The sequence below is a fragment of the Podarcis vaucheri genome, assembly GCF_965113315.1.
Source record: "Podarcis vaucheri genome assembly, chromosome: 5".
Taxonomy (NCBI): domain Eukaryota; kingdom Metazoa; phylum Chordata; class Lepidosauria; order Squamata; family Lacertidae; genus Podarcis; species Podarcis vaucheri.
Genome location: NC_138763.1, coordinates 20,944,220 through 20,969,148, shown reverse-complemented (window position 1 = coordinate 20,969,148; position 24,929 = coordinate 20,944,220). Strand labels below are relative to the sequence as shown.

At 45.8% G+C, this 24,929-nt stretch overlaps 1 protein-coding gene and 1 long non-coding RNA gene across 4 annotated transcripts in view; both read left to right on the top strand.

The window, feature by feature from the left end:
- The window catches only part of LOC309533361, a 42,740-nt gene that overhangs the window by 2,702 nt on the left and 15,109 nt on the right, over nucleotides 1–24,929 (top strand). The window lies entirely within an intron of this gene.
- B3GALNT1 (beta-1,3-N-acetylgalactosaminyltransferase 1 (Globoside blood group)) lies at nucleotides 8,502–23,179 on the top strand. Of its 3 annotated transcripts, none has more exons than XM_082224404.1 (2): nucleotides 8,502–9,050; nucleotides 20,017–23,179. In XM_082224404.1, the coding sequence occupies exons 1-2, from the start codon at nucleotides 8,620–8,622 to the stop codon at nucleotides 21,041–21,043; spliced, it is 1,458 nt and encodes a 485-aa protein (XP_082080530.1). In that variant the 5' UTR covers nucleotides 8,502–8,619; the 3' UTR covers nucleotides 21,044–23,179. The 3 variants fall into 3 exon arrangements, with proteins under 3 accessions (XP_082080530.1, XP_082080532.1, XP_082080531.1); XM_082224406.1 differs by having other exon boundaries at nucleotides 8,516–9,050; nucleotides 19,983–23,179; XM_082224405.1 differs by lacking the exon at nucleotides 8,502–9,050 and adding an exon at nucleotides 9,509–9,551 and having other exon boundaries at nucleotides 19,983–23,179.

Sequence of the window (24,929 nt, the reverse complement as noted above, 5' to 3'; positions counted from 1 at the left end):
AGCCAGCCAAACTAGAAGAGTCTTTGAGATCTACTTGCCTGGGTACATCTGAAGTCAGATATAATAATAATAATTTATTATTTATACCCCGCCCATCTGGCTGGGTTTCCCCAGCCACTCTGGGCGGCTTCCAATTTTTTTAAAAAATACTGTAATACATCAAACATTAAAAACTTCCCAAAACAGGGCTGCCTTCAGATGTCTTCTAAAAGTCTGGTAGTTGTTGTTCTCTTTGACATCTGGTGGGAGGGCATTCTACAGGGAGGGCGCCACTACCGAGAAGGCCCTCTGCCTGGTTCCTTGTAACTTGGCTTCTCGCAGTGAGGGAACCGCCAGAAGGCCCTCGGTGCTGGACCGCAGTGTCCGGGTAGAACAATGGGGGTGGAGACGCTCCTTCAGATATACTGGACCGAGGCCGTTTAGGGCTTTAAAGGTCAGCACCAACACTTTAAATTGTGCTCGGAAGCGTACTGGGAGCCAATGTAGGTCTTTCAAGACCGGTGTTATATGGTCTCGGCGGCTGCTCCCAGTCACCAGTCTAGCTGCCGCATTCTGAATTAGTTGTAGTTTCCGGGTCACCTTCAAAGGTAGCCCCACGTAGAGCACATTGCGGTAGTCCAAGCGGGAGATAACCAGAGCATGCACCACTCTGGCGAGGCAGTCCGCAGGCAGATAGGGTCTCAGCCTATGTACCAAATGGAGCTGGTAAACAGCTGCCCTGGACACAGATTTAACCTGTGCCTCCATGGACAGGTGGGAGTCCAAAATGACTCCCAGGCTGCGCACCTGGTCCTTCAGGACCAGGGAATCCTCCACACCTGCCCGCCTCCTGTCCCCCAAAAACAGTACTTCAGTCTTGTCAGGATTCAACCTCAATCTGTTAGCCGCCATCCATCCTCCAACTGCCTCCAGACACTCACACAGGACCTTCACCGCCTTCACTGGTTCTGATTTAAAAGAGAGGTAGAGCTGGGTATCATCCACATACTGATGAACACCCAGCCCAAACCCCCTGATGATCTCTCCCAGCGGCTGCATGTAGATGTTGAAAAGCATGGGGGAGAGGACAGAACCCTGAGGCACCCCACAAGTGAGAGCCCAGGGGTCTGAACACTCATCCCCCCCCCACTTTCTGAACACGGCCCATGAGGAAGGAGCAGAACCACTGTATGACAGTGCCCCCAGCTCCCAGCCCCTCAAGACGGTCCAGAAGGATGTGATGGTTGATGGTATCAAACGCCGCTGAGAGATCCAGCAGAACTAAGTAACAGCTCTCACCTTTGTCCCTAGCCCGCCGGAGATCATCAACCAGTGCAACCAAGGCAGTTTCAGTCGCATGATGAGGCCTGAATCCCGACTGGAAGGGATCCAAATGGTCCGCTTCTTCCAGGCGTGCCTGGAGTTGTTCAGCAACCACTCCCTTAATCACCTTGCCCAAGAATGGAAGATTTGAGACTGGGCAATAGTTGGCCATCGTGGCCACATCTAAAGATGTTTTTTTAAGAAGCGGTTTAATAACCGCCTCTTTCAGCGGGTCTGGGAAGGCTCCCTCATGGAGGGAAGCATTCACCACCCCACGAAGCCCATCGCCCAGCCCTTCCCGGCTAGCTTTTATAAGCCAGGATGGGCAAGGATCAAGGAGACAGGTGGTTGGTTTCACTCGTCCAAGCAGCCTGTCCACATCCTCGGAGGTAACAGATTGGAATTGATCCCACGCAACTTGACTAGACCGGACTCTAGCACTCTCCCACCCCAGCCCTGCTCCCACGGTGGAGTCTACCTCTTCCCGAATCTGAGCGACTTTATCTGCAAAAAACTTTGCAAAATCATTGCAGGAGATCATGTGGCCCGTACTGGGCTCTGATGTAGCAGGTGGTTCCGCTAAATTGCGAACCACCTCAAAAAGTCTCCTGCTGCTGTTTTCTGCAGATGCAATAGAGGCAGTGAAGAAAGTCTTCTTCACCGTCGCTACCGCCACTTGGTAGGCTCGACATTGAGCTCTAACCCGTGTCCGGTCAGCTTCAGAATGAGTTATCCGCCACCGGCGCTCTAGCTGTCTCAATGATTGTTTCATTGCCCTCAGATCCGTGGAAAACCACGGGGCTGTCCTGGGGTTGGGCGAACAGCAATCTGCGTGGTCAGATGGTCCAGGGGGTCAGGGAATCTGATGATCAGGGGGTCAAGACCAGCAGGAAGCAGAAAGGTATGGCCAGGAACTACAAGCGTTGTCACCAGCGTCTGACTGCTGCTAGAAGCTCTGCTTAAGAAGGTTGATGCCGGCTGGTTATCATCAGAGCCTTCTCCTCCGTATCCCTAAAGGCTGATCAGCTGCAGGTGGAGTCACTCCCCCCTCAGGCTGTTGTGCACAGGTGAAGCTGATTCCTGGCCCACAACAAAAACTCTGAATCAACATCTTAGCTGGGCACAGTATTACCCATAACTAAACTGCATGCCTGCATCCATCTAGCTCTAAACCAGACAGGAGATTTGCTGAGGCAGCTTTGAAAATAAGAAAGGAGGACCTAATGGTAGGAGGAGCCATTGCTAAGTTGCTAAGCTCTGGACTAGAAGTTCGGCTATACAGTGGTTTAAGAACATTCTTGTTGAAGAACGATTCAGTTTACAAACCTCACAAAACCGGAAATAGTGTCCCGGTTTGAGAACTTTACCTCGGTCTAAGAACAGAATCTGAATGGTAGAAGGGCACCGCCAGCGGGAGGCCTCATTAGAGAAAGCGCACCTTGGTTTAAGAACAGTTTTGGTTTAAGAACGGACTTCCAGAATGGATTAAGTTCATAAACCAAGGTACAACTGTAATATTATTTCTAAAGTTGGCACGCAGCCATACATACATACAAGTGATTTGTTAAACCAACAATAAAGCGCCTCCATAATCAAATGGAAGAAAGGTAAAACAGCTAGTAAAGAAGAATAGCTGCAAGTAATAGTGCTATTTCTTAACACTGAGGCTCAAGAAGAGTAATAACACTTCCTAATCTCAGTATCCTGTGAGGCCTCAACCAGCATTCCTCTATGGACTGTTCCAGATGACCAGTTTACTGAGCATTCATCCTGATTTGCTTGTACAAATCTATGCAGTGGTTAGACTATGTCTGATCTTGAGAATTTTCCTTCCTGATTTGTTTATGAGGCAATTAAATGACAATGAGCATCGATACCGATCTGTTTCGGTACTCCTCCTAAAAGTCCTATTTCAGATAAAGAAAACTTTATAGGCTGAAGTATTTGTTCAAGGCCATCTTGGCAAGCAAGCTATCAACTGAATCATGTTCTTATGTAGTTTTTCAGTTTCATTGTTCTGCATGGGACAATGACAATAAAGATATTGTATGTCTCTCAGATCAAAGTCCAAAATTACATTTTGTGATCTGTCGCTTACAAACTCTGCTACTTGTATTCTCCTTGAACAAACCTGTGGCACGAGGTGATCTTGTAAAATTATAAATGCAACTTGTCCCATCAGGCCAGAATTATGATGAGACATAGGCCCCCAACAAATGAAAATAAGGCATTAAGATTTAAAATTCGGCTACACAATAATCTAATCAAGTTTGCAACATGCACCGTGCCTGATTTTTAAATATGTGAATGAATACAACTCCCATTAAGTCAATAACCACCGCAGACCTGATAAACATAATTTTTAATACTGTAGCCCACTCTTTGCCCGATAAAGGTTCCCGGAATTTATTATTGTTTTAATTTTATTTTAGACTACCTCTGTACTGCTGAATATACAAAATAAATCTTAAGCAGTGTACAGCAAATTTTAAAAAACAAGTACTACAGAAATATACAAAAAATGAGTAGAAATCAATACAAGGGTAATAAATACAAACTGATTTGATTAAGTTGGCAAAATATTTTGGTGAAAATATCCAACTATCAGCATGGGAAAGATTATGGAATAAAGAATGGAAATTTACGGCCTGTTATACACTAAAAGAAAATCTTTTGAAGGTGTTTTACAGGGGGTATATAACTCCCAGCAAACTATCCAAAATGTATAAAATGAGATGTAATATGTGCTGGAGGTGTAAACAGGCAGAGGGGACACTGTTCATATGTGGTGGGGTTGCAAAAAAATTAAGAACTTTTGGGATGTTATATATGAGGAATTGAAAAAAAAATGTTTAAGCAAACTTTCATAAAGAAACTAGAAGCCCTCCTCCTAGTCATTTTAGATTCAGATATTCCAAATGAAAAAAGAGAATATTCTTATATGCTACAACAGCAGCAAGAATAGTAATTGCCAGAAATTGGAATGGAGAATTAGTACCAACAAAAGAGGAATGGCAGGATAAATTATTTGAATATCTTGAACTGGCAAAAATGATGGAGACAATTAGGAGACAACCAAACCTAAAGTTCAAAAAGGAGCGGGAAATTTATAAATAATATTTAAAAAACAGTGCCCTCAAGTTAAAACCTGGACATGCTTTGATTAATCTTCGCAAACCACAATATGGATAATAAGTATAGTATTCAGATAACAGAATAAATGACGAAATGATTAAAGAAGCAGTTTATTGAACAGATAAGACAGACCCGCTTTGAGGAAGACGGAAGTCTATTGGGGAAGATAAAGAATTGGGAATTAAGAACATGGTGGCATTAAGTTCTTTTGTAAGAACGTATGGATTTATGGATGCATGGATGTTTTTGTTGTTATTATTTTATCATTTTTGTTAATTTCTTCTGTGTGTTTGTTAACTAAGAAAAAGCATATTTTTAAAAAGAACATGAAAAAACACATACATACATACTGATATCAATACCGTAATAGAGTATGGATGCTACTATCTTCTAGCTCCCCTTCCCACTCAATATCTTGCTCATCCTCCTGGCTTTTACTCAGGAATCTACCTAACCATCCTGGCTCCAACACAGGGCTCAAAAGCTCACCCCAAAATATGTCACACTTACAAAATTCAGTAATAAGACAGTCCCTGCCCCATGGCAGACCCAGTACATTTTGTCATTTGAGGCAAAACAATAAACCACACACACCCTGCCACCATCGCCTCCTCCTTCAGAGACCTACCCTTTGTGCTGAAGGAGGAAAGGGAACAAAAAGAGCTCAAATCTGCAGCCAGAGTTGCCTGCCTCACCATGTCTCATAAGCAGGCAGGCCCTGCCATGCCCTTTGACTTACAACCTACAACAGATGATGTACAGGAAAAAGGGATTGAGAGGGAGGAGCACACTGGAATATAACTGGACTTAGAATGTCTGTCCAAGAGCCCGTTTGGATGTTCCCTAAAGGTCTCTTCCCTATTCATAGGTTGTGCTTCTTCTTACACAGTGAGAATACCCTCCAACATTTCGCTCATGAAAACAGGGACATCATATTCAATAATATTAATAATATTATTTATACATTGCACATCTGACTGAGTTGCCCCAGCCACTCTGGGCAGCTTCCGACATATATAAAAACATAATAAAACATTTAAAAAACTTACCTATACAGAGCTGCCTCCAGATGTCTTCTGAAAGTTGCTCAGTTACTTATCTCCTTGGCTTGGGGATTGCATAACTCCATACCCTCCAACATTTCTCTGATGAAACTAGGGAAATTCTAAGGAAAAGATGACACAACTTTGATAATAATAATAATAATAATAATAAGAGTTTGGATTTGATATCCCGCTTTTTACTCCCTTTTAAGGAGTCTCAAAGCAGCTAACATTCTCCTTTCCCTTCCTCCCCCACAACAAACACTCTGGGCGGCTCCCAATAAAGTATTAAAAACAATACAGCGTTAAATATTAAAAACTTCCCTGAACAGGGCTGCCTACAGATGTCTTTTAAAGATAGGAGAGCTACTTATTTCCTTCACATCTTGGCAGAAAGTGAGGAGGAAGTAAAGAACCTCTAAATGAGGGTGAAAGAGGAGAGTGCAAAATATGGTTTGAAGCTCAACATAAAAGAAACACAAACTAAGATCATGGCCACTTGTCCCATCACCTCCTGGCAAATAGAAGGGGAAGAAATGGAGGCAGTGATATATTTTACTTTCTTGGGCTCCATGATCACTGCAGATGGTGACAGCAGTCACGAAATTAAAAGACGCCTGCCTCTTGGGAGAAAAGCAATGACAAACCTAGACAGCATCTTAAAAAGCAGAGACATCACCTTGTCAACAAAGGTCCGTATAGTTAAAGTAGTGATTTATGGAAGTGAGAGCTGGACCATAAAGAAGTCTGATCACTGAAGAACTGATGCTTTTGAATTATGGTGCTGGAGGAGACTCTCGAGAGTCGCATGGACTGCAAGAAGGTCAAACCTATCCATTCTTTAGGAAACCAGCCCTGAGTGCTCACTGGAAGGACAGATCCTGAAGCTGAGGCTCCAATACTTTGGCCACCTCATGAGAAGAGAAGACTCCCTGGAAAAGACCTTGATGTTGGGAAAGATTGAGGGCACAAGGAGAAGGGCACGACAGAGGACGAGATGGTTGGACAATATTCTCGAAGCTACTAACATGAGTTTGACCAAACTGCGGGAGGCAGTGGAAGACAGGAGTCCCTGGCGTGCTCTGGTCCATAGGGTCACGAAGAGTCGGACACGACTAAACAACAACAAGGAAAAGAGGGACATTCCGTGATCACATCAGAAACCGTGACGGTTTGTTCCATGGCCTGATGATTATCAGTGTGTAACAGAGAGGTGGCACCAGTTAGGAGGACAAAACCACAGTTTAGATTTGACTTGCAGCGATGTGGGCCAGAAGTAAAGCAGCAAGTTGGGGAGCGATTACTGACTTCTAATTAAATCCAAGGCTGAGGCTATGGGAGAAACAAGACCCCTTTGGCAGGTCAGTACTGTGAACCCTCTATTGCAGGCTCAGGCTGTATATATGTGTAAATAAACCCTATATCATACAGACACCAGAGACTCTGCTGTGCCTCATTCCAAAAGGAAACATAAACCCCGGGTCTGCGTCTGAAACCCCTGGAATCTTGCACCGCTTGGAGAGGCATGCAACAGTATGTTCTGATTAAAGGATGTTTAAATGTTCCTGTTCAAATTCTTATTGTGTTATCTTATAGCTGCAAATGGCTTAGAAGCCGTTTTGGCACATTAGTGGTACATATCAAAATACTGTATTTTTCGCTCTATAACACGCACCAGACCATAACACGCACGTAGTTTTTAGAGGAGGAAAACAAGAAAAAAAATATTCTAAACGAAATAGTGGATATATGATTTTTGTGGTTCATGCTGTGGCCACAGACATGTGATCTGACAGTGAGTTTGGAGTAGCCCAATGCAAAAATCCTGAGGATCCATGTGGATCCATGCTTTGTAACCATGGAGGAGGGAAGGAAGGGGAACCATGGAACCTCTGCTCACAACTGCAGCAGATCCCCCCCGCCACCCGCAGGCATTCGCTCCATAACACGCACAGACATTTCCCCTTACTTTCTAGGAGGAAAAAAGTGAGTGTTATGGTGCAAAAAATACGGTAAATACAATCTGATAGGGTGCAGCAGAAGGAGAGAAAAAAAAAAACAGCTCCCTGGAAAAAGGGGGGTGGGAAGTCAACAAAAATAAGAGAAAAGACGAAATTGTGTTAATAGGAATGGAGAGTTGGAAGGGACCCAAGGGTCATCTAGTCCAGGCTTCCTCAACCTCGGCCTTTCAGATGTTTTTGGCCTACAACTCCCATGATCCCTAGCTAGCAGGACCACTGGTCAGGGATGATGGGAATTGTAGTCTCAAAACATCTGGAGGGCCGAGTCGAGGAACCTTGATCTAGTCCAACCCCCTGCAATGCAGGAATATCAGTTAAAGCATCCATGGCAGATCGAACCTGGATGTTGTAAATACAGTACAGTGTTTTGGCTGTATATGTTAAAAACGTTGAAACATAATTGAAAAATAAATACATAAAACCTAATATTTAGGAATCAGTTATGTGCTAAACTGTCCTCCTACTCTTACTGAGTTCGTCTTCATCCTATACAGTGGTACCTCAGGTTACATACGCTTCAGATTGCATACACTTCAGGTTACAGACTCCGCTAACCCAGAAATAGTGCTTCAGCTTAAGAACTTTGCTTCAGGATGAGAACAGAAATCGGGCCCCAGCGGCGCGGCAGCAGCAGCAGGAGGCCCCATCAGCTAAAGTGGTGTTTTAGGTTAAGAACAGTTTCAGGTTAAGTACAGACCTCCGGAACGAATTGAGTACTTAACCTGAGGTACCACTGTATTCTGATTCAGTTCTCTGAGTGCTGTTGCTTATGTAGCCACAATGACGCCAGCCAAAGGGAGGCACTGGAGTAACCAACTCGTTAAAGTACAAAAAAAAATCCCAACCCCAACCTAAAAGTTCTAAATAAAACATAACACACCTTGCACTTTCTAACAAGCCTAGATAAGGAATTAGCATCTTCTGTATCCACGCAAAGAATGCTGACAGGGAGAGACCCGTAAATTAAGTGGGAGGGATAAAAAATGGAGGAGCCGGGAGAGAAACACCCAGTTATATAAAAGGCTGCCGGGAAGGACTTTGCTTTCCTTGCTAGCTCAGCTTCTGGCACGACTTGAGCCTCGCCGTTATTTCTCCCCTCCTAGCGCAAGAAGCATTTGATGCGCAATTTTTTAAAGAGTCGCACAGCGATTGCATTTGATTCCGCCACCCCACCCCCACCCCGTCTCCACTTCCCATTGCCTACGAAAGAAAGCACGAGTTTGAACGATCACGAACTTCTCCCTTTCCCCTTTAAAAAACAACCAGAACAAAGAAACTTTCCCCGATTCACTTGCCGAGAAACTTGCGGCTGCTACGCGAAGCAGCGCAAAGCGATCAGGAAATCCGGCCTGCAAGCACAGGGGTCGCTCGCCGGGAACTTGCACATGTCTGACTCGCTTGCGTCTCTTTCTTCTTTCTCCGGGAAGCCATCGCCGGCCGGAAAGGAGGCGCGATTGCCATCTGGGTTTTGCTGCAGACCGGCTGGAGTGAGCGGGATCCGGGCCCGGAAAGCAGAAGCGAGCCGGCGGAACTTTCGGAGAGGTTGGCGGTAAGAAAGGAGACGTGGGTGGGGGAAAGATGGGGGGAGGGCGTTTTATGCTGCTTTCAATCGTCTTTCGGAGTGGGGGTAGGGTAGCTCATGAAATCCGCATTTTTCTGTTATCCCGAGCGATTGGAAACAAGGACAAGGCTCCTTGCCTTTGGCTCCCGCTCTCTGAAACCTAAACAAGCATCGAAACAACAGGGGGAGTCTTGCGGCAGCGCCTTAAAGACATAACGGGATTTTGTGTACGCGCCGTCGGATGCCTGGGTGAGCGGCAGCCTACCAGTCAGATTTATAGACAGGGGAACATCGAGTGGCACTGGGAGGCAAGGCGATGGATTTCCAGAGCATAAGAAGTTCATTAAACAAGCATTTGCAGGAGTGGGTTGGTGATCCGCGGTCACCAAAGCTCAACCACGCCCTACGATCTGCCCTGCGCAGATAAGAGGAAAAATCGGGACAAGGAGAGCCCCCGGAGGATGGACGGGGCTGCGCTGCAGTCTGTGGGTTTGTAGATTTGTAGGGCGACCGTCCAACCACGTGCAATGCAGGATTCTCAACGGACGCCTCCATGACAGATGGCCACGTGGAGATAAGGGATGGCTCATCAGTGGAAGATGGGAAGTGGCTCAAAATGGTTAAGGGTCGGGATGAGTATGCAAATAGAGTTTGAAACTGAAAGTGTGTACAGTATATAGTACTGAGGTCAAGCTGCCTCTTAAAATGGTAAACAAACAAACAAACAGTACAACATCCACACAAAACCTTTGGCAATATTTCACAATATGGGGCTCTCTGAGTGGCAAAATGGATCTTCTCAATAATGGGCCTTCTCTATTTTGCACCCCCTCGGCTCGATTGGCACCCTGTGTGGGAAAACCGCCTACACCAACCTAAATCGGAACAAAACATTCCCCATCTTGGAAAGCATTTGCAGATACTGTACTGTATTAGATTTCAGGATCTGAACTGTGGTGCAATGCTCCAGAGAGTCAAGCTGTGCTGGCTCTATTTCTGCAGGAATAGTGTAGCGCAGGAATGGGGATCTGTTGGCCTCCAGATGGTGGACTGCAACTCTCCTCAGCCCCAGCCAGCACGCCCAAGGGTCAGGGATGATGGGAGTAGTCCAATTACTTCTTGATGAACTCCAATGTCATCAGTCCCATCCAGAAGGAAGTCACTGTGCTGTCTACTTTTTCTTAGTTTGATAAGAAACACCCACCTATTTTAAGGTGTGCTGTCCTGCCTTCAGTTATTTCATGAGTCATTCCAGCACTTTAACTTGGCAGGGATGAAATCTTAGATGGTGTGGTGTGGAAAACAGTGCAAAGCTTTTGCTGCTGTCTAGTTTCCTCCATGCCCAAGGATCACATTTCCTCTCATGCCACGGACAGATAATAGATTCAGATGTCATTCATTATAGTCCTAACAATGCAGTTGGTTCAGGTTCTATAGCCTGTGCTTTGGGGAAAAGCTTAGCGTGACTCATTCTAAATTAACTACCGTATTTTTCGCCCTATAGGACGCACTTTTTCTCCTCCAAAAATGAAGGGGAAATGTGTGTGCGTCCTATGGGGCGAATGCAGGCTTTCGCTGAAGCCTGGAGAGCAAGAGGGGTCGGTGCGCACCGACCCCTCTTGCTCTCCAGGCTTCAGGAGAGCCCCGTCACCAGCCCCGCAAACTCGGGGGACAGCGGGAGGCGCAGCGCGCCTTTCCCACTGTCCCCCGACTTGGCTAGAAGGCTGGCGGGGGGAGAAGCCTGCTCCTCCCCGTCGCCAGCCCCGCAAACTCGGGGGACGGCGGGAGGCACAGCGCGCCTTTCCTGCTGTCCCCTGACTTGGCTAGAAGGCTGACGGGGGGGGGGGAGAAGCCTGCTCCTCCCCTTCGCCAGCCCCGCAAACTTGGGGGACAGCGGGAGGCGCAGCGCGCCTTTCCCACTGTCCCCCGACTTGGCTAGAAGGCTGGCGGGGGGAGAAGCCTGCTCCTCCCCTTCGCCAGCCCCGCAAACTCGGGGGACAGCGGGAGGTGCAGCGCGCCTTTCCCACTGTCCCCCGACTTGGCTAGAAGGCTGGCGGGGGGAGAAGCCTGCTCCTCCCCGTCGCCAGCCCCGCAAACTCGGGGGACAGCGGGAGGCGCAGCACGCCTTTCCTGCTGTCCCCCGACTTGGCTAGAAGGCTGGCGGAGGGCTTTCCCCTCCTCCAGCCCCGCAAGCTCCCAGAGCGATGGCAGAGCTGCACGCAGCTTCGGCATCACTCTGGGTCCCGTTCTGGGGGCTGGGGGAGGGGGAAGCTCCGCTTTCTCCTCCTCCAGCCCCGCAAGCTCCCAGAGCAATGCCAGAGCTGCACGCAGCTTCGGCATCGCTCTGGGTCCTGTTCTGAGGGCTGGGGGAGGGGGAAGCTCCGCTTTCTCCTCCTCCAGCCCTGCAAGCTCCCAGAGCAATGCCGAAACCCAAGCTTCCCCAGCCCCGCACCTGGCGGGGGAATAAATTTTCCCCCTTTATTTCCCCCCAAAAAATCTAGGTGCGTCCTATGGGCTGGTGCGTCCTATAGGGCGAAAAATACGGTACTTTGGATGCATGTGATGAAGATTTGTTGCGGTTCATATCCAAGATTTGCCCCAGCTTGGCTTCACTTGTATCTTCAAGTTAAAACATTATTGCTTTCTGTCCTCCATTATCTGCAGGCATTTCTGCACAGACTTGGAAGAAACTCATCTCTTTCTTTCTCTCAACCAAATTCACCCCACCCCATTTCCTTTAATATCTCCTTCTGTTCAATGCACCAAACAGAATTTTCTGCATATGACATACTTTGGTAGCAAGCATTAGCCCTTTCCCTGTGCTTTTATGAGCATCTTGTTCTTGCAGAGGTTACCAGGTCTTAGGGTTTGTCTGCATGCCACAAACTTGCAGATTTTTGCAGATCAAGTTGCTATTACAGGCACAGGAACAGGCAATGCTGACGTTTCTCTAGACACCTGGTAACCTATTACCTAAATTAATCAATCTCCTTTTATTTGTTTGAGAACAGGAACTCCATGCTCTTCTCTAGCTTACTAACAATGGGCTTCCTGAACCAGAAGTCCTATAATATTCAACTTTTTATGTCATTTATTGCATTTGTATACAGTGGTACCTTGGTTTACAACCATAATCCGCTCCGGAGGTCCGTTTGTAAACCAAAACAGGTTGTAGCCCAAGGCGCGCTTTCGCCAATGGGGCCTCCAAAAGAATTTTGTTTGTAATCCCCAAAAAATGGGTTGTAATCCAAAAAAAGGTTGCAAACCCAGACACGCACTTCCGGGTTTGACGTGTTTGTAATCTAACACGTATGCAAACCAAGACATATGCAAATCAAGGTACCACTGTACTGCCTTTCTGCCAAGGCACCCAAGGCAGTTAACAATTTAAAAATACTAAAACAAATAAATTATATAAAGTATAGAGTGACAGAGTCCTCTCAGACTGGCTGGGGCCAATGGGGCATGCTCCCTGGCCAGGTCTCCCTCACTTCTGAAGGTGGGAAAGGGCTGCTCTGAAAGTTAGCTTAGGATATTGGTTCTTATTAGGAGACAATGTTCTTTGCTTCCTGGCCTGGCCTTCCTGATTCCTCCTCTCCCCCACCTGCACCCCCAATCACAGACTCACTTTGAGGGCAGAACTGGATAGTGAACCTCAAACAACAGCCTTTTCGTGTGTGTGAAAGTTGATCAGGCCTGAAATATACAGGGCAGGATCTATCCTTTGCAAAAGGGAATGCGTAGATACCAGGGTAAAAAACTATGCCACATATGAAAATTAAAAACTTAATTTGCTAAACTAATGTTGCTGCAAGGGCATATTCAACTTAATGAAGAGTCACTTTGGAAATGGGGAGTAGAAATTGGAGTGAAATAATTAGCCTGCCTTGGCAGACTAGTCGTTAATTCACACCCACACACCAAGGACTCAGGCTAAGGATTCTGTAACAAGCACAAATAGAAAAAAAGGTGAGTGCTGGAGACACATGTTGCTTCTTTAGATTTTGCTCTTCTGCCAGTTGAAATCCTTTTTTCAGACTTCAGTGAATCTTCTTGGTCTTCTCTTTGTGGGATAAGCAGCCTCATATAACCTGTTGGTTGGGTCTCATTATTGCATGAAGGGGTTAATACCATAGAGCAGGCATAGGCAAACTCTGGCCCTCCAGATGTTTGGGACTACAATTCCCACCATCCCTAGCTAATAGGACTAGTGGTCAGGGATGATGGGAATTGTAGTCCTAAACATCTGGAGGGCTGGAGTTTGCCTATGCCTGCCGTAGAGTAAGCTGTCCTACCAGGCACTCTCCTTATCTTGGGAGGAAATAGGTAATCAAGCCTATGTTCCCCCGCAGTCTACCTAAGAAGTTCAATGTGTGAAGAGGTTTGAACTGGTTGCTCCAGCTTAGACCACATGGCTCCCGCCAGCCTCTCTTGAGTTCCTATACCAATAATTTAGGAACCTACCCTGATTGTAGCTAAGCCAAGGTTTACTGCCTGTGCAATTTTGTGAAGCACATGAATATGACCTTTGAAGCATTGGTAAGTAAACAATTTTTAAACTTACCAAACGTGTGGTATTTTTCGTATGCTGAGGGAAGAGGGAAACTTTAGAAAGAAACTTACCATATTTTCGAAACTAGGCATCTGCTGTGCATCTTTTTCCAGGGGTTTCATCACTTGAAAAGAAAGCACTGGGTCATTTTCCATTTTGGAAAATGTTCCACTTTACATCACAGCTTGAAAGGGGGTGGGGTGGGGAAGCATTTCTGTGATATTTATTCTGTCCTATCAGTGCGCATCACATGTTCAGAGTAATATAAGAAAAGAAAAAGAGGTCCTATCCCCAGGGAGCTTACAGTCTAACGTCTAACTGTGGGAGACAGCAGGAGAAGGGAATGGAGAGGAAAGAATAAAGGGATGAGTGCAGTTATGCAGATTCAAGTTTTATTAAGGAATGTATATGCTGCCTTTGGGGGGGGAAAGCTCTCTAAAGGCAGCTTTTAAAACATAATGAAAACAATATAAAACAACTTTTTAAAAATGCATATTAAAAAATCAATTAGGAAGCTAAAACAGCTGCAGTTTAAAAACTAGCACAACACTTTTTAGTAAAATGCAAATTGAAACCAAAACAGTTTAAAAAGTCCTTTTTAAGAGCTAGCGAAAGTGGGGGGCCACCATGTACATTTCCTTCAATAGAGCGTTCCAGAGATACGGGGCCAGAACTGAAAAAGTTCTTTCCAGCCTGCTGGAACTTGATGGGAGGCCTCTGAGGGTGCTGCTCCTAAGGCAAATAGATTCAACCAGCAAAGAGAACTACAAACAAGTCTCCAACAATGAGGAGGATAAATAAACAGAAGCAAAAGCTAACATTTTGTTGCCGCCCTCCAGACTTCTTGTCGAAGAAGCACACGAAGAAGGGCCTCAGATGATGATCGCAGGGTCTGGGTCGGTTCATATTCAGCGAGAAATGATCCTTGAGTTATTGCGGTCCTGAGCCATTTAAGGCTTTATAGGGTCAAAACCAGCACTTTGAATTGGGCCCATAAATTAATTGGCAGCCAAGCAGTCAGGCCAAGATTGGCATTATATGCTCAAGGAGCTTCTTGCCCTAGTGAGCAACTTGGCCACTGAATTCTGCACCAGCTGAAGTTTCCAGACTGTCTTCAGAGGCAGCCCCACATGTAATGCATTGTAGTAATCTAACATAGAGATTACCAGAGTGTAGATGATAGAAGTTAGGCTATCCATGTCCAGATAGGGGCGTGGCTGGCTCCCCAGCCAAAGCTGATGGAAGGCATTCTGTGCCACTGAGAACACCTGAGCCTCAGCCAACAGCATTGGATCCAAATGAACCCCCAAGCTGTGTACCCATCAAGGGCAGTGGCGTAGCGTGGGTTGTCAGCACCCGGGGCAAGTAATTTGCGCCCCCTAACCCTAACCCCCAGATGTTGTGCCCAGTGCGGCCGGCTCCCCCTGCACCCCCCACGCTACGCCACTGATCAAGGGCAGGAAGAACTACTGCAAATTTAAAAAATCTGTGATTTCCCCCCCTGCATCAAGAGTGCTCCCACCACTGGTTTGTTAAGCCATCACACACGATATTAGCCACAGTCTACAACTATCCTGTATTTTCTTAAGAAATACTGCTTTTTGAGGTATTTCTCCTCAAAACAGCTTTGCTCTGATTTGAGAACAGAAGCCACATGTGAATTGAAACACAGCGGGGGAGAACTACCTTACCGTGTTTTAAGTTGGTAATGTGTACGCAGCTGTAGTTAAAAACAAGTTGAATCGGCAACAAAATGTTGCAGTGTGGAGTGCTTCACTCCCTGTACTCCATTCCTCCCATATCTAGTTGTGCATTCCCCGCCCCCATACACCTGCAAAAAGCAGTGTTTTGTGACCCTCAGCATGCTCAGTCCTCAGTGGGGCATTTTTTGGGGTTTCCCCTTAAAGGGTTTTTGTTTTGGTCACCCTAACTCTTCTTTGTACAGTGGTACCCCAGGTTACATACACTTCAAGTTACATACGCTTCAGGTTACAGACTCTGCTAACCCGGTAGTACCTTGGGTTAAGAACTTTACCTCAGGATGAGAACAAAAATCCTGCGGTGGCGGCGGGAGGCCCCATTAGCTAAAGTGGTGCTTCAGGTTAAGAACAGTTTCAGGTTAAGAACATACCTCCAGAACGAATTAAGTTCTTAACCCGAGGTACCACTACTCCCCAACCCTTCTTTTGCACCGCCTGACCCTTCTTTTGTACTCCCTAACCCTTCTCCTACAAACCTGCTGTTTCCCTCAGGGGATGTTCATTTGCCTATGTAAGCACTAGCACTGAAAGCCTGAACATCAGGGAAGGAATGGTTGACTCAAGAACCTTGTAAAACAACTCTCTGATTTTAGAACTGCGGCTGCTTCCCTACCGTTTAGTGTAACTTCAGCAGAGGGCAGCAAATTCCTTCTTCTGAAAGTAGGCAGTGCTGGTGGTTGTTTTACTTTCTGAGAGAGGCACAGGATGTGAAGCGTGAACGCCTGCAAACTGATTGCCAAATAATATTCATGCTTTTCAAAAAAGAGAGAGTAGAAAGTGGGGGTTGTAGGTGGTTGATGGAGAACCCTGGGTGAGAGTCAGAGAAACGTCATTCTCCCAGAGTGAGAAGCTGTGAGGAGAAAGGTGAGCGTTGGGATGAGTGACTTTAGTCTGTGGGTGTTAAGGGCTAAGAATTATTTTTTAAGAGAGGACTCCGTATCCTACTTATTCTGTTCGTATTTTTTGTAGCTGCTATTTTATTGTAAAGTGGTACCTCAGGTTACATACGCTTCAGGTTACAGACTCCGCTAACCCAGAAATATTACCTTGGGTTAAGAACTTTGCTTCAGGATGAGAACAGAAATCGTGCTCCGGCGGCGCAGCAGCAGGAGGCCCCATTAGCTAAAGTGGTGCTTCAGGTTAAGAACAGTTTCAGGTTAAAAACGGACCTCCGGAACGAATTAAGTACTTAACCCGAGGTACCACTGTATTCTGAAAAACTTTAATAAAAACCTCATACCTGAAAGAGAGAGAGGTGAAAATTTTGGATTGAGAGCTGAAAATTTTGAATTGGAGTTTGGGGGAGAGACACAAAACATTCCACTAAAACAACTGTAAATTTGCTCTCTGCTTGACTTTGTCCCATCTTTGATTTGTACACCACACTGTGAATTTAAAATGCCACTCTGTATTCATTTACTTCAGATTTCCCCCAGTTAAATGCCTTTAATGCCTGGTATGGAATTCAGTGGGGTTATAACCATTTTAAGATTGTAGATGTGGAAGGTTCCCCCCCCCCCCCGATGAATTTTCATCGCCCATCATTCCCTTGTTCTTCAAGTATGATTGTACATGACTGGAACAAAGGACCAGTGACACATTGATCCCAGCGCAGTATTGCAACCAGCCACAAAGACTGTTCACATGTTCCATTCGCCAGCAGTAGCATCTGTTCACTTTGTAATGTTTGTGTAGTAATCCCACAGCTCTGTAAGGCAGATTATACACAGGAACATAGGAGGCTGCTTTAATGAGAGTCAGGCAGTTTGCCCATCTAGATCAGTGTTTCCCAGACTTGGGTCTTCAGCTGTTTTTGGACTACAGTTCCCATCATCCCTGGTCCTGCTAGCTAGGGGTGTTGGGATTTGTAGTACAAAAAAAGCAGCTGGAGACCCAAGGCTGCTTGCACCAGGGATGAGGAACATGGGACCCTCCAGATGTTGCCATACCACAACTCCTATCCCCCCTGCCATTATTTATTATTATTATTATTATTTATTTATTATTATTATTAATAATAATAATAATAATAATATAACACCCTATACCCGGAGGTCTCAGGGCAGTTCACAGAATAAAATCAAAATATAAAACCACAAAATACACAATCAAAATAAAAACAACAACCCAATACCCCCTCCCAACCCCCACATTTTAAAAGGGCATAGGATGTCAGGAAGAACTTCAGTTTCTTAGGGCAAGACTAGCTTAGTTAGTTAGAGCACGATGCTAATAATGCCAAGGTTGCTGGTTCGGTCCTTGTATGTGACAGCTGCATATTCCTGCATTGCAGGGTTTGGTTTTGTTTTTACTAGCTAATCCTCCCAGTTCTACAAATCTTTGATCCTATGACTATATGTTACGGAGTTGTTGCAGCTCTGTAGTTTTCATCTCTTCCCCTTGTTGTTTCGCATTGCTAGATTACAGCACATTGTGTCATGAAGCCGTACCAACGCTGCCTCCTGTTACTGGCTGCTGGTGGTTGGACAGATAAATACACAGTGTATAATGATGCCATGTTGCGCCTTGTGCATGGAACTAGGCATTCAGAGAAAAGAAGGGAAGAGAGAGATAGTGGAGCTGTAGTCTGTTAAGGCGGTGAGAGTTTTAGGAGACTCCTGTTCCCTTCACACTTCCCTCTTCCCTCTTCCCTCTTCTACACTTTCCCTCTTCTTGGAGCCAAGGCACTAACTCCTTGGTAGAGGTTGAGCAACCAGTGAGTTGCTCAAGACATCCCTAAATATATTGAAATCTTGAATTTGCAAGAAATCCTTTTCATCCCTGCTCCACTGCACATGCTAAGCAGTGAACAACATATTTAGTTCTGCTTTCTGCATTTATTTGTCTCTGTGGTGTACCTCAGCTAATAAGAGTTCCCTCTAGTGGCCAAAGGAGGGGGGCGAGGAATCTTCTTGGTCTCACAGACTTTAGAGCTAATTATCTCACGTAAAAATTGTTTGTGTGTTTTTAGGGAAAAGCATTTGAACTACTGTGGGTTTTTTTAATTTTTCGAAAAAGGAATTCACACTTTTGTCCCAATAAGCATCAGCTCCAATGAGTTAACACTTTTGAAATAGAAAATAAGGCACGCAGACCCAGGCAAAAACCCATATTGTGCAAAATGAGCTGAAGGGGAGCTTTATTTCACAAGGGCTGTCACATTGAAGACAGAACAAGCTTGTTTTCTCCTGCTCTGGAGGGTAGGACTCGAACCAATGACTTCAAGTTACAAGAAAGGAGATTCCGATCAAACATACAGGAAAAAACTTTCTGACAGTAAGAGCTGTTCGACAGTGGGTTGTGGACTCTTCTTCCTTGGAGGTTTTTAAGCAGAGGTTGGGTGGTCATCTATCATGGATGCTTTAGCTGAGATTTCTGCATTGCAGGGGGGTTGGACTAGATGACCCTGGGGTCCCTTCTAACTCTTAAGATTCTATTTTGATCTGCAGGGCAGCAAACATCAAAGTTTTAAAACAATACAATTTAAAATGAAATAAAAGCATATCTCAAACATTTAAAGACAATTAGAAGTGTTTAGCATATCTAAAAACCATCATGCACTCTCACTAATTCCAAGGCTGCTGTGGCCAGTACAATGGTACCTCAGGTTAAGAACTTAATTCGTTCCGGAGGTATGTTCTTAACCTGAAACTGTTCTTAACCTGAGATACACGTTAGCTAATGGGGCCGTCGCACGATTTCTGTTCTCATCCTGAGGTAAAGTTCTTAACCCGAGGTACTACTTCAGGTTAACGGAGTCTGTAACCTGAAGCGTCTGTAACCTTAAGCGTCTGTAACCCGAGGTACCACTGTATATTTCAGCCATCAAAGGCCTGGGTATTTAAATTTTAAAACAGGAATGTTTTAACATTTATCCTGAAAGTCGATAAAGACGGAGACATCATATGCTCAGTCACTGTAGATACATTTATAGTCCCAGAATTTTATTATTGAATCTTGAGATGATGTATGCATTTGTTTTATATGCAGCAGGATAAATGTGCTTATGCCGGGCCTCACCACTTACATGGACCACACTCATCAAAAGACATGTGAACTTGCCCAAGTTGCAATTTTTGTGCATTCCTAATAAGCCATAAGGGACGCGGGTGGTGCTGTGGGCTAAAGCCTCAGCGCCTAGGGCTTGCCGATCGAAAGGTCGGCGGTTCGAATCCCCGCGGCGGGGTGCGCTCCCGCTGCTCGGTCCCAGCGCCTGCCCACCTAGCAGTTCGAAAGCACCCCCGGGGGCAAGTAGATAAATAGGTACCGCTTACCAGCGGGAAGGTAAACGGCGTTCCGTGTGCGGCTCTGGCTCGCCAGAGCAGCGTTGTCACGCTGGCCACGTGACCCGGAAGTGTCTCCGGACAGCGCTGGCCCCCGGCCAATAGATGTGAGATGGGCGCACAAACCCCAGAGTCTGTCAAGACTGGCCCGCTCGGGCAGGGGTACCTTTACCTTTACCTTTACCTAATAAGCCATAAAACAAATGGAGAGCAACTGTTTTCCTTTGATAGCATCACTTCTGGTATGAAGGTTCAGGTATACAGAATGCGAACGCCTGTGTTCTCCACGTAGTAATTTTCTTCTTCACTGGTTTTTCTTTTTCAGCAAAGTGTTTATTGCCCAGCTCTTCTCTCCATAGCTCCACAATCCTTTGGAAACGCAATCAAAAACTCCCGCTTCTCTTTCTTCAGATTCAAGGACCGATGCCTTTGCTATCCTTGAGAAAAGTTTTTTTTGGTCTGTCCCTTGCCTCAGTCATATTCACAGCATGGTACATGGTCGTCCCCTCCAACAATGTGGTGGAATATAACAACTGGATGTATTTCTATGACTACGAACCCATCCATAAGCAGGACTTCCGCTTTACGCTACGCGAGCGATCGAAATGTGAAGACAACAATCCGTTCCTCGTCATCTTGGTGACATCACAGCCTACGGATGTGCGGGTAAGGCAGGCCATTCGAGTAACCTGGGGGTCTCAAAGATCCTGGTGGGGGAACCAGGTGTTGACACTGTTTCTGTTGGGCAAAGGAGCAGAAAGCGACGACTTCGCAAGCTTATCTATAGAAGATGAAAGCATTCTTTATGGTGACATCATCCAACAAGACTTCCTTGACACTTACAACAACCTTTCCTTGAAAACCATCATGGCTTTCAGATGGGTGACTGAGTTTTGTTCCAGTGCTAAATACGTTATGAAGGCAGATTCAGACGTTTTCATCAACACGGGCAACTTAGTGAAATTCCTTCTCAATTTGAATGCCTCGGAAAACTTCATTACCGGCTACCCTTTAGTGAATAGCTTCTCTTACAGAGGATTTTATAAGAAAACCTATATTTCTTACACGGAATATCCCTTTAGGAGGTATCCTCCATACCTCAGTGGACTTGGTTATGTCTTCGACACCAGACTGGCTGCAAAGGTTTATAAAATGATGGGTCATGTTAAGCCTATTAAGTTTGAAGATGTCTATGTTGGGATCTGTTTAAATATACTTGGTGTGAACATCTCCATTGCAGAAGATAAAGAACTCTTCTACTTGTACAAAATTGGCTTTGATGTTTGCAAGTTCAAGCACTTGATTGCCGTACATGATGTATCGCCCCAGGAAATGGTTTTCTTCTGGCAAGAAATAACAAGAGAGACTTCACTTCTGTGCCAGTGATTCCATCCTGTTTTAAAACCCTGTTACTTTAAGCCTGTTTGCTCCCCAGCAGAGCAGGGGTGGGCAGATTTTAGGCTGTGTGTCCCCCCCCCCGAACCAAGAACTACTGTCAAGAGCCAGGAACAAAATCTGTAAGCACCTTCCAAGTCTACAAAATCTCTTTTCCCAAATGTGGTTCTCCAGCTGTTTGTTGGACTACAACTCCCATCATCCCCAGTCACTGGTCCTTGCAAGCTAGGGATGATGGGAGTTGTAGTCCAACAACAGCTGGAGACCCAAGTTTGGGAAACGCTGCTTTTAGAGATTGAGGTGTTTGATGCTCTCGCAGCTTCTGCAGTTTATGCGACATAAATTTGTGAGGACTTTTGTGAAGCTAAGAAATGATTATAAGGAAAGTCTTATCCACCAGTGGACATGCACATATCGGACACTCAGCGGGGCCCATTATAGTTGCAATGTTCTGACCTTCTGCTTCTGCTTCTAGCCACCGTTAGAAGGGGGAGGCAAGACATTTGGGTGATTCAGCAGGAATGTCCTTTGCACAGCCTCTCCCAACCTGGTGCGCTCTAGAGGTTGTTGCGCTCATAGCGCGAACCATCTGTGCCCACCGGCCATGCTGGCTATGGCTGATGGGAATCCATAACATTTGAAGGTCACTTTCAGAAATGTAAATATTAGTTGAGTAGTTGTGCTTAGTGCAATACTGACAGAGGCCTGCTTTGTGCACCACGGTAAGCCAGAGCAGGGCATACCATGACTCCATGAACATTCTGGTTGCCAGTGAGGACGTCGCACTCGTTTTCCTCCTCCCTGGACTTCTTAGCTCACCGCAGGATGTGCTTTGGCTCAGCGTGTCATCCAAACCAGGGATCATGGTTAAGGTCTTTCAGTCGTGACCTGTAACCATAGATGGTTGTTAAGGAGGGAGGAACCTAACCAGGTTCAGGCAACATGCTAAACCAATCCATGGCTCCACTGCCATTTTGTGCTGTCCTAAAAAGCACAGGGAGGAACAAAAATGCCTACGGCCTCCTCCTCACAAGCCATTGTTTTGGTGCTAAACCATGGTTTGAACTGGGCGCGTGGTGTGCAAACGTGGTCAGTGTGATAGCCTGTTACCACATAATGAAAGATACGCTTTCTGCAAATGGGTTTGTGCATTCTGTTCCTCCTTTAAATAAATTTAGGGGAGGTATGTATTACAGCTCCAGAGAAGCGAAAAGCACTGAAATATAACAGTGGCTAGATAGTTATCCACTGCCGGTCATATCTTGACATATCTAAACCTCTTGTTTAGGTTTACTGCAGTACTTTTTTATTTTAATAAGTTTTTACCGGTGGTCTGATAGCTTTCAAATCACGGAACTTCCATCCATGGGAAACTCACTTGATTCCCTCATTAAAGGAAACCTCAGACAATAGGTCAACACTCAGAGGCGTACCTAGGCATTGGAGAGACTGACTCTCACTGGTGAAACTTCCTGTCCTTCTCACATCACAGTACAAATGTGTGCGTCCCCCCCCTTACCCTTATTCCAGATGCTTATTGAGACAAGTAGAATGGAGCGATTTCTAATGTGGCAATTGTGGTAACGTGATTGGGGGCGCATGCCGATACAGCTTCTTGCCAAGGGATCCTAGGAATGCCATTGTCGACGCTTCACTGCTTCAAGGCACATTTGGGATAAGATTCATTTATTTCTATAATTTACACACTGCCTTTCTGCTCTTAATCTGCACAAGCATCTAAAATGCAAAACAGCACAGTAGCCGAACCACTGCCATTCCTTTGAGAGCAGCAGCGATTTAAAAATGCACTGAGAGCCAGAACTAAATAAGTAAATGCCCACTGAACCATTCCGGAATCCTCTGCTCAATCTGGAAAAAGTTGTTCCTCCTGTGTGTTTTGGTAAAACACTTATTGATACCCAACTACGGCGTGGTCCAAAACTCTTCCCAAGCTGCAAACCAGTGGCTTCAAATGTCATATGATAGGTCATTTAGCTGTTGTTCTTAGGGTTATGTTTTGTTTTCTATAGTTCCTATAATGTTGCTGCTGTATTGTTTTTATATTATATCACTACTTTGTGGATTTTGAATAACGGGAAAGTGAAATAAAAATGAATGTTGGCTCTGCCCTTGCCTCCGGTCATGGGGGGTGGGTTGTCTTCAGAACTCCAACTGGTCTTACATTCTCAGGAGATCCCAAATGGGCGGGATCATACACAAAGAGGTAGGTTGATCACCTTTCATTACTGGACTCCAGTCTGTTTTGGTTTTGCATACAATTTTCTCTCCTATCTTTTCTCCCCTCTTACTCTTTCCCAGTCACTTGTCTCCCTGCTCCCCAGTGGCTTCCTCTCGTCTCCCTTTCTATAGATCCCTCCCCTTCCTGCTTTTTCATCTCTCTCCAGCTTTCCTGCTCACTTCTAGGACTAACAGCTCCCGCTCCTGCTATCCCATTGCACCCTTTCTGACACAGCACCCACTCCCTTTGTAGCTTGCTTCATCTCTCGACTTCCATCTCTCTTCTTGCGCCCAAACCATCCCGGTTCCTTTGCCTCCTCTGTGTTATTCCTCTGTCACTCCTGTCCTCCCGCAACCCACCGCCTTGCAAGGACCTGACTCAGACACTTTTAACCACTGCATCCTTTGGCTGCTGGCTGTTCCCACCCTCCAGGATCCCCTCACAATCTGTATTCAAATAAACACATTAATTAAGATGTTCTTGATTTTATTTTTACTTTTGGAGCGATATTTATTAGTGTTAGGACTTGGTATAAACTTATGTGGCTCGTGACCTCTCCTGGAAAGTTTCCCCAGGAAGAATGCAGTCCTTCGAGCTGAAAAAAGTTCCTCATCGTTGCCCCAGCAATTCCACTTACGACTCTTAAAACCAATTGTCTGTCCTTAGCGACATTAGCATAGGCGCCGACTCCATGGGGCCTGAGGGGGCCCGAGCCCCCTCAAAAATTCGTTTGGGGGGGCTTTGCCCCCCCAATAATCTCGGGCGCCCCTCCAGCAGAGCGCTATCGCCGCCCCTCCCCCAGCCCAAAATGCACAGGGTCGGGCTGCATGCCTCCTGCCCTCCCTCCCGAGCAAAAGCTCCACCCAATTTCCTTCGGAGCTGATTAATAGGCGCAGCACGCTCTCCCCTATTCGCTCACGAGGAGGCGGCGCCACTTTATTTGCATATTCATGAGCTTATTTATTATTCATGAGCTTTCATTTATTATTCCTTATTTATTATTCATGGGCTCCCCCAATATTTTTTATAAGTCGGCGCCCCTGGACATTAGCTTAGGATGCTGTTCCTTTTTTTGAAGGGACAGGAAACTCCTCCAACTTAATGTCACTTCAGAAAAAAAGCACATGGCCGTAGCTCATGACTAGTGGGAACTGCAACATACTTGCAGTGGATTAGCTGGAGAACTTGCAGTGGATTAGCTGGAGAAGTTCTCCACCGCACACCCCAAGTTTGTGCATGTGTGTCTCCTTGGACCTTTCCGCCGATTCCCTTGGTTATGTGCTGGCTCATTCGCCAACTGCCTTTTTCTCCTGCGCACCCCATCCTTTGTGTGGGGGCAGTGCATACCAATTGTTGCTTTCCCTATTTCCCTCCTCACCTTCCTGTTTCCCACCATCCCTGGGCGGTGTGAGGATAATCCATACGCACCTTTCAGAGCTGTTACCTAGCTAAGGCTGAGGTAACTTCCCTTCTGTTTTCTGTGTGTGCGTTCATGGGTGTTATTTGTGTGTTTCCTTGCTCTCCCCACCCTCTGAGGCAAATGTGTGTGCTGTGTCTTGTGTTTCTTGGAAGAGATAGCTCATTCCACTTTGTGAAGCCACGTTGTAGAAGTGTATTCTCCATGGGGTGCTCAGTTTT

What these genes read in the sequence shown, in the direction of transcription:
- B3GALNT1 (XM_082224404.1), top strand. Translation starts at nt 8,620, where the DNA reads ATGCGCAATTTTTTAAAGAGTCGCACAGCGATTGCATTTGATTCCGCC. An exon ending in AACTTTCGGAGAGGTTGGCG is followed by an intron (nt 9,051 to 20,016) that starts GTAAGAAAGGAG and finishes TTCTCTCCATAG; the next exon opens with CTCCACAATCCTTTGGAAAC.